A 9908-nucleotide genomic window follows, 5' to 3' on the forward strand; every position below is an offset into this window, starting at 1 on the left:
GAACTCGTGAAATTATAGAGGCATGAAACTCTGTAACAAAGGATCCTTGCAGTGAAATAGGCAAACTTGTGTCATTCCCTACCCCCTAAACAGCTGTCTCACCAGGAAAGGACAGCATGGCTGAGTTCAGTGGAGAACCAAGGTACATGCTCTATGAATTCTCTGTGAAAACAGTGTTGCTTGAAAATTTGTCCAAGTTTTTAAAATCAAAGTGTTTTTAACTATTCCCTAATGAAGACATATTTCACTATCACACCTTTATAAGTAGTATTTAAAACATTTTAATGAGCTCATAAAACCAATACAGAAGTAATAACCTAAATCAAATTATCCTCATCACACAGTTGAAAACTTTCTGGAAGTTAACAGCTGTTGATTTCTAATTCCGTTGCCCCAATCTGGTATCAGCTGGCTGCTCAGTGTAAAACTGGATTGGTTTCTGTGCATCATGGTTAAAGTGCACTTCAACCTGCTCTCAGGTGTTAGTTTGATCTTCATTCTCTTGCTGCTGAGCAAATGAACAGTTCAGAGTGTTTTCCCAAATGCGCAGTGGCCTTTAATCAGAATGATTTCTGATTAAAGAGTTAACCTAATTTCCAGATACTAATAAATCTTGGTTCATTCGCTTTTGGCCTTCTTTCCTAGTCTACACAATCTGAAACTGAGAATTAAGCTGGTTATTGAGAATAGAAGACATTCAGAATGCAAGAACTCCCCCAAGAGCCGACCACAAAACTCACTTTATCTGGTGGAAAATTGTATTAATGAAAGATAAACTAAACAGTGTCAGGTTTCTTTATTTCCAGTTCCTTGGGAGCAGGAATGAGAGAGCAGAATCCATGGATGAGAATGGTAGGATGAAAACCTCTGGTGTTTTGTTTTGCAAATACATTTTAGGATTACTGTATATTCTAAAACCTGGAAGAGACTGAGCCTTTAGTAGATGCTGTATGTCTTTAGTTGGTGGATGCAAGTTCTAAATGACCACAGATGCCAACCCAGATTACTTACCCAGCCAAAATGTCTATTATAGTCGAAGAGGAAAGAAAAATCTTCCATGACATAAATAGGCTGAAGGAACTCATTTTAATTAAAAGAAGGCACATAAAACTTTGGAAGGTGAAGAGGAAAGGGAGAAAGGGACAAAGAAGCATAATAATGGGGGTGAATATGATTCCATGGTGTTAACATGTGATGAAACCTATGACTTTGTGCATGTAATATCCACAATTTAAAAAAGACAGCACATCCCGTCTTTCACAACACTGTAACATTTCATAATTGGTCTTGCAGTGTTGACTTTCTGGTAGTTACTAACTACTGCTGTCCTACAAATTGTCATATTAGATGCAGGTTTGTCTGGCATTGCAGAGTCATGGGTAATGCATGTTTTAGGCATCTCATTTGTTGAATTGAAGAATTGCTTTAGAGGTGAAATGGCTCATACCATACCTTAGCCAATTAAAAACAAGGCACTACAGAGAAAATGACCTGTGAGTTATTTTACTGTTTTATTAAAAATATTGATCATAATGACCTCCTCTTAAATTTAAAGATCCACCTTTCAAATTTAAATTTTTCCAACATTTCAAAATGTAATGTTTCCCATCTTTTCAGCACCAGATTATATATTATCTGCTTTGTGCTCTGATAAAATACATTAGGATCAAAAATCATTGCAGTTTATCAATACATCTAAAGCGCTTTAGCCTCTTTTTAAAGGATCTTTTCATTTTCTTGATGCTAGGGACTCATCCTCTATATCACTAGAGACTAAAGTAAGAAGATTTATGAAATGAATGTACAATTGCTTTCTCCATTAAGATAGCATTCCCTGATAAACCTACCTCCAGCTTTAAGAATTATGTAAATCATAAGATGCCTGCAGAACATTCATTCTAAAACCTTCAGAATTTTACAGACCTTTTTGTTTGTATACTTATCTAGAGCAGAGTCCAGAAAACTATAGAAAGTAAACCAAATTATCAACAACAGATTGTTTTTTGCAAATGAACGTTTATTGACAGACATTCACATCTCTGGTTTATGTATCTGTCTTTTCAAGGTGCCAGTGATAGAGATGATTAGTTGGGAAAAACAGCTTGGAGCTTAAAAATCCTGAAATATCTCTGATCCAGGAGTTAATTCCTAATTGAATCTTTAGTCTCTGAAGTGACTTTGCTATGTTTTCTTTGGTAGAAGTTTTGTCTTTCTGGAAAAATGACATGTTGTTCAGATGTTCAGTAAGGATGCAGTTTATTTTTAATCCTTTTCCATTCCTTATGCATGCTTTCATTCATTTCCCTCAACCAGATATACTGCCCTTGCAAAAGTTGCCCTATTTCTGCAACTCTTTCTAAAAGAGCAAGACAAGCAAGAAACTTGATGAGATTTACACTTTATCTCTTGATTTGATAGATGCTGCAAGCAAAGAGGATATTGTTTGTTTTCCAAACTGCCTTTGCTATTAGAATTCCATTAACACAGTTTGGAGGAATCTTTGAAATCAATACTTGATTGATATTGAGTGACTAACGGAAGTAATTTGAAGTATAGCCCTCTATCAGCTCAGAACCAAGCAATAGTAAGAGGGGACTAATTTGGAAATACAAACACTAGGAATCAATTCCTCAAAGTTCCCTTAAATCAATATTTGAAGAATATTTATAAAACAGTGTAATCTCTAGTTACAGTTATTTAAGAAAGATTTGTCCGTGGACAAGAGCAACTTTGATTTTTCCCTCACAAGAGTCCGTGATACTAATTCCCACATATGATACAGAGTTTATATTGTAAAATGAAATTCACGCTAATGTGATAGTAGGTTAAATTCTTAAATACTTTCTAAATCTTGCCCATGAGAGAAAATTAGGGAAGTGTCTGCTTCCCCAATGCCTCCGACAAAGACATTGCTCAGGTGTTGAAAAGGCTGACATTTTGTAGACCATTCCCCTATATCAGGCTTTTAATGATTATTTCATGTCCCCAGCTCATTTTAGAGATGAGGAAACAGGCTTAGAAAATAGAAACAGCACAGTTCCAATTATATGAGAATAATAATATTGGTGGGTTCTATTGCATAGGACATTGCTATTGTTGATGGTATGCTGCATGTTTTCAATTACTAAGAAAATATAGTTCAAATGTTTTTTGTTTTTTGTTTGTTTTTTGTTTTTTGTCTTTTTGAGACAGGGTCTCCCTGTAGCCCCAGCTGTCCTGGAACTATGTGGACCAGGCTGGCCTCGAACTCAGATATCCGCCTGCCTCTGCCTCCCAATTGCTGGGATTAAAGGCATGTGCCACCATGCCCGCTTCAAATGTTTTTTAACAAAAAAGGGATTTGATGTGATGTTATTTAGGCTAACTGAATCATTATGAATATATACTCTCTCTATATATATATAGAGAGAGAGAGTGTGTGTGTGCGTGTATGTCTCTATGTGTGTCTGTCTAAAGCTGTGCATGGTACAAGGTCAAAGTCTGGAATGTGTTAGTTATTTTTAGTACCTAACTATAGGTTATTTTTAGTACCTAAGTACCTAAGATTTGTAATATACATACAGCAAAATTAGTAACAACAAAAATAAAGTCAAAGACGAGCGTGGTGGCACACTCCTTTAATCCCAGCACTTGGTAGGCAGAGGCAGGCCTGTGAGATCAAGGCCAGCCTGGTCTACATAGTGAGCTCCAGGCCAGCTGGGGCTACAGGATTGTCATAATACAATAGAACATTTATCAAAGAAAGGGAAATTTGAAGCGAGAGAGATGGCTCAGAAGTTACGAGTACATACTGTTCTTGCAAAGGATATGAGTTATTTCCTAGCCCCAATGTCAGACACCTCACAACCACCAGCTCCAAGGGTATTTGATTTTGATGCCTCTGACCTCCGTGGGCACCTGTACTCACACACACACACACACACACACACACACACACACACCAGGGGCTGAGACGGAATCACTGACAGTGCTGTGTGGGACAAGGAGTTCTTTCTGACAAGAAATGGGCTTTGCATTTGGTTTTACTGATTACATGTTCCAGACATATGCAGTAGCATATTGAAAGAAGGCACTGGGAAAGAACAGGGCAAGATCAGAAAGACGAGAAATTTGCTTTTATTGGACTATGAGGAGCACAGAGATGAGCTTTATTATGTGAATCACAGAAGTGGGCATGGGTCATGGTAATAACCTGCTGAAAAGCAGTGGTTGCAGAATCTCAGTGTGGCAAGAATCGTGTGGGAATAGTGTTTGTTTGCATCGAAAATTACTGAGCTACAGTTACCAGGGAGTCCAGATTGGTTCACTCAGTGAGACTCATGAACCACATTTCAGCAGGCTTCATGGATTATTGCATTGTAGGGAGCTTCGTTGTGAACCACTGTCCAACTGTTGGGAAATCAGCGTACTGAAATTTGACATAGTAAATGTCTTATGGTTGTTTGTGTGTGTGTGTGTGTGTGTGTGTGTGTGTGTGTGTGTGTGTGTGATGTTAAGAAGTATCTCAGTAAAGACAGAAAAGTATGGCTCAAAGTGATTTATTTACTTAGAGTTTGTAAATAATTCAAAGATGCCATTTTCACTTTCGTGCACATGTATGCATCTTTTTGTTTACAGTTGCTTTTGGATGTTATTTAAATTAGCTATTTTAAATTTTTATTTTATGTTTGGGAATCCTTCCATGCCTCTCTCTCTCTCTCTCTCCCTCTCTCTCTCCCTCCCTCCCTCTTTTTTGATTGTTATACAAACACAAATATATATATACATATATATATGTACTTATAATGCACTGAGTCCTGGTTGGCCTCATATTGAGGTGGGACCCTGTGAAATTTTCCCATGCACGTTGGCACAGCAACTAGTTTGATACTGTGCAGATCGTGTTGGACCACCACATATGGAAACTTCATTGGTTAAGCTTCTCTGTCATGTCTAAATAAAAAATTACCCAAAAGGAACGATCCAGTTTTTGTAGGTACATCTGTATGTATGTATGTATTCATGTGTGTATATGTACATGGGCAGATGGTTGTGCACATACATGTGGAGGTGAGAAGTCAGTGTTGGATGTCTTCCTCAATCAATCTCTACCTTGTTTTGTGAAACAGGGTCTATCACTAAACCTGGAGCTCACGTATTCACCTAGAAAAGCTGGACAACCAGCCATAGAGATCATTTTTAGTATCTAAGTAACAGTTTTGTGGTAGACTTGCAGCAAAGTTGACAGCTGAGAAAAAATGAATTCCAATTTGTCATTAAAGGAGAGAAATAAAAATGTGCCTAAGACAAAAATTCTACCTCAGCTGCCTTAGTTCTAATTGTGTGTTCTCTGCCTGTCCAAAGGTCAGTCTAACAGTCTCCACTTCACCAGGACTCTGTGCCACAGGCACATGCCACTGTGCCTCACGTTTTACATAAGTGCTAGGGATCTGAACTCAAGTCCTCATGCTTGCTCTGGGGTCCTTATGAGAGCTCTCAAACCACTGAGCTATCTCCCAGGTCCTAGCTTTACTCATTTTCTATTGCAGTATAACCTACAGAAAGGATGCACTTTTCAAGCCAACTCTTACTTGCTTTGCCATTCCTGGCCCTCTCCCTCAGTAAACCATAGATAAAGTATTAGGAATTCAGTTGTGAATAAATAAATAAATGAGTTACTTAATTGAACTGCATATTTTCAATAGAACTTAATTTCACACAATATAACTGGGGGATTGTTTAATAAATTAAGGAAGCTCTCTGTTCTGTACTTTTCCCTGGTATATTTAACAAAGTAAGGCACTAATTTTTCTAAGATAAAATGAGGAGCGACAGAGATTTACTTGTTTTAAGTTAAAAGTTAGTTTATCCTACTGACTATTGATACACTTGTAATAGAGTATATGAAAATAAACTGCTTTAAAAGTTATCTGTTCTAGTTAATTACTAGTGGTCAAATGACTGACTCCCCAAAGCAGTATTTTGTAGAAAACTGGTTTAGTCACACCTACCAAAAGTGAATGTTAGTACATTTTTAGCATTTAGACAGGCTATAGAAAAAAATAAAAGGGAGCAGTCATCTAACTAACCCAGAATTAAATAGGTACTTCGCAGCACAATGTCACAGGGCAGCAGAAACAGCCTCCGCCGGTTGGATAGTTACAGTGCCGGAATGCAGAAGCATACATGGAGGCTCGTTCCACACTTGAGCTTGTTCAACACAGATGGTAGGTGCGACACTACCAAGCTTCAATGGATCAGGCAGAAGAGAATGACAGGTAGGGCCTGTCTTGTTGACAGTAAAGTTGTTTTCACATTCTACTTCAATTATATTATGCTCTTTTATGCTGTGGTCCATCTCTGGTGGGGATTCTTAGAAAAGACTGTCATGTGAACTCACTGCAAAGCAAGTAAGAGCATAAAGCTTACAAATTAAAACCAGAAACACTATGAGAAATATGAGTTGAGTGACATTTATTTTGTAAAATAAATAAATGTAAATGCCTGTTAGGTTAAAATACATCACTGTGGATTCTTAGATATGAACACATATTTAAGTATTAAGCAGCAATGTGAATCCTTAACTTCTATAAGCTGGCAAACGATAATTTGAATTTCTATACAAAAATGATATCATGTGTCAAATATATTAGATGTAATCAGTACAAGACTGTGACCTCAAATTTAAAATATTCTTAATCAATTTTGACCATTACAACATAAACATATGGGGCTAGAGAGATGTCTCAGTGGGTTGAGAATTTGCTACACAAACATGAGGACCTGAGTTCAAATCCCCTGAATGTGTCTAAAAATCCAGATACCGTCACATGTGCACCTGTATCCCCAGAGATTTGCTGGGGGAGGGCAAGATAAAAGATGCACTGGGGATCGATGGCCACCAGACCAGCCCTAGTTTCTGTGGGAAAGTGAATCTTAGTACATTTTTAGCACTTAGACAGGCTATAGAAAAAAATAAAAGGGAACAGTGGGAGGCTTACTCTTAAGGGAGTAAGACAGAGAGTGATAAAGCAAGATACCTACATGCTCAGCTGGCTCCCAAGTGTGCACGTGAACACATGCGCACATGCGCGTGCACACACACACAGAGAATCCAGTGTATACACCACACATGCATCAAACACATACTCAAGAAAGAACCCATGTGAGACCAGACACAAGCTTTGGATTGTCTTCATCCAACAATAACGTGTAACAATACACAAGTATTGTCAACCATGGAAGCTTATCATGTCTTGGTGTCTAGGGGACACCAATGGGATCAGCCACACAGGTATGGAACACCTCTGTGACTAGCCTTACCTATATCTCAGTCTTCAGCTCTCCAAAGGTCAATCTAATACAGCACAACCCAGGTATTCATCCTGGAATACGCTCTGTCATTCACAATAACTCATACTGCCTGCATAGTCTATCTTGCATAACCCAAGACTTAAAATCACACTCTTATCAAGCAGGATATCCCAGGTTTAGAGATTGTCTCTGAGGAGTTGCTTGAAGACCTCAAAACTGCTGAGTTAATCTCTTAACTATATAATACAAAGTTTGTGAGTTAGAGATGAGTAAATAAATGAAAAATCCTTAAAATGATGACTGCAAAAATAATTTTGTTCAGTTGTTCTAGTGATGGGGTGAGAAAATAAAGGAAATCCAACATCATAATCTAACAACTGGTTTATCTTTGTGAAGGACAGGCATTGTGTTTTTGTACTCAGCCTCAGGAGAGTGATGCGTTACCTGTCATGTGCAATGTTAACAGTATGACATCTGATGAGGGAGTGACGTAACCCCCTGAACACTGCACTGAACAGTGTTCAGTTCTGCAGCAGAAAGTTGATGTACTAAACTGATAATTTGAGAACAACTTATTTACCAATGTTTTTCCTTTTCTTTCTGATCTCCTCCCTGCACGCAATTCCTCCCTGAACAACAATGAAGATGCTCCAGTGGATTTGATCGTCATCGACAGGACTGGGTGGACAGTGGATGCCCTGAAGAGGTACACATGTGCTTTACTGTAAAATTACTGGGTCCAAGCTGTCAGATCACAGCTTAGTGTGAATGATATCCATTTAGCTATAAAATACCCAACAAGTATTGAAAGTGAATTCCTAATATGTGCCAGACATTGGGGTTAATTACTTAAACATAGTACCTCAGTTAATTGTCATCTCCATCCTCTGAGGAGATGTTATTCCCAAGAAGAGGGAAGTGTGAAGGGATGTGGGATTAGTGTGTATTTGAGTGCTTGTGGCATTATTGGCCTGGCTAGAGAACAGGTGATCTAGGATTTGAGCCTGATGTGCAAAGAGAAGTTTTCCTAAACATTTGGAGCTTTTCTACCATTTAGGAAACCATTATTCTTCCTTTAGATCATGTAAAACTAACTGTATGAGGGAAAAGATTGATCATGGTAAACTGGTCTGCTATATTAAGTGAGAAATAGGGTAATGTAGCTAACAGAGAAAGGGTGTAACATCGACTGTAGTGTGTGTATGATAGCAATTGTGCGTGCAATGGCCATCATTCTATACCCTGCAGAAGCAAGTTTAGCTTGTTTTCATTTTTCTTCCAGAATTGCATTTACCACCATTTCAAGGTTATGTAGGCCCTATGATGGTCATCAAGTATTTCTTCTCCCTCATTAAGCTTTATAGCCTGACATTTTAAATAAAAATTATTGATGGCAACCTGCTCTCCTATCCTCAGGCCTCTTAGACTAGGTCTATCACACGGCCCTCTGCGCCTTGACTCCCCCCGGCCTCATCCGCCCTTCCATCTCCCCCGCTGTTCTCTGCTCCTGGTTTGGGCCCTGCGCCATTCCTGGTCTTGGGTCCCCAGACACCTGGGGAACCGGTACTGCTTCCTGATCCTTTTCGCGCATGCCAGCTTGGTGCCTTCCTTGGGCCCCAGGAGCACTGCTTCTGGACCTGGCCCCGCCCTCACCTCTCTCTGCTTCCCTGGACCTGCACCACCGGCTAACTCTCCTGGCCTGCTCTCCTATCCTCAGGCCTCTTAGACTAGGTCTATCCCACGGCCCTCTGCGCCTTGACTCCCCCCGGCCACATTCGCCCTTCCATCTCCCCTGCTGTTCTCTGCTCCTAGTTTGGGCCCTGTGCCATCCCTAGTCTTGGGGCCCCAGACACCTGGGGAACCGGTACTGCTTCCTGATCATTTTCGCCCAGGCCAGCTTGGTGCCTTCCTTGGGCCCCAGGAGCACTGCTTCTGGACCTGGCCCCACCCTCACCTCCCTCTACTTCCCTGGCCCTGCACCACCAGCTGGCTCTCCCGGCCTGCTCTCCTACCCTCAGGCCTCTCTTAAGGTCGGTCTATCGCGGAGCCCTCCGCGCCTTGACTCCCCCGGCCTCATTCACCCTTCCATCTCCCCCGCTGTTCTCTACTCCTAGTTTGGGCCCTGCGCCATTCCCTGCCTTGGGTCCCCAGACACCTGGGGAACCAATACTGCTTCCTGATCTTTTTCACCCAGACCAACTTAGTGCCTTCCTTAGGCCCCAGGAGCACTGCTTCTGGACCTGGCCCCGCCCTCACCTCCCTCTACTTCCCTGGCCCTGCAACACTCACGAGCCTCTTTCTGGGGCTGACAGCCTCTTTTTGGGGCTCCGAGGCTTACCTTTCCTCTCCCTGATCCTTTGCATCCAGTACAACCCAGCTACTCAATCCACTCCCTGGGAAATCTTGGGGATTCTTCCCACCCCATCTGCCTTTGCATCCCTGTGTGGCACGGCCAAGGCCAGAATCTCAGGTCAGTCCAACACCCAAGTTCCTGAGGCCAAAATCAAATCTCCTTAGGAGAAAGTCTGAAAACTTCTGACCCACATTGGAATTGGGCCACCGCGGAACTCCTGAAGACAAAATCAATCCGGCCACGACAATATAAAATCAAAAGA

At 40.7% G+C, this 9908-nt stretch overlaps 1 protein-coding gene across 1 annotated transcript in view; it reads left to right on the forward strand.

Annotated features, from left to right (window-relative positions):
• Positions 1–9908, forward strand: part of Plxdc2 (plexin domain containing 2) — a 468383-nt gene that overhangs the window by 397336 nt on the left and 61139 nt on the right. The window contains exon 10 of the mRNA XM_008855025.3: positions 7939–7999. Coding sequence (XP_008853247.1) covers positions 7939–7999 — 61 coding nt within the window. The remainder of the gene's footprint in view (positions 1–7938; positions 8000–9908) is intronic.

Source organism: Nannospalax galili, unplaced genomic scaffold (genome assembly GCF_000622305.1).
Source record: "Nannospalax galili isolate Female #2095 unplaced genomic scaffold, S.galili_v1.0 scaffold487, whole genome shotgun sequence".
NCBI classification, from domain to species: domain Eukaryota; kingdom Metazoa; phylum Chordata; class Mammalia; order Rodentia; family Spalacidae; genus Nannospalax; species Nannospalax galili.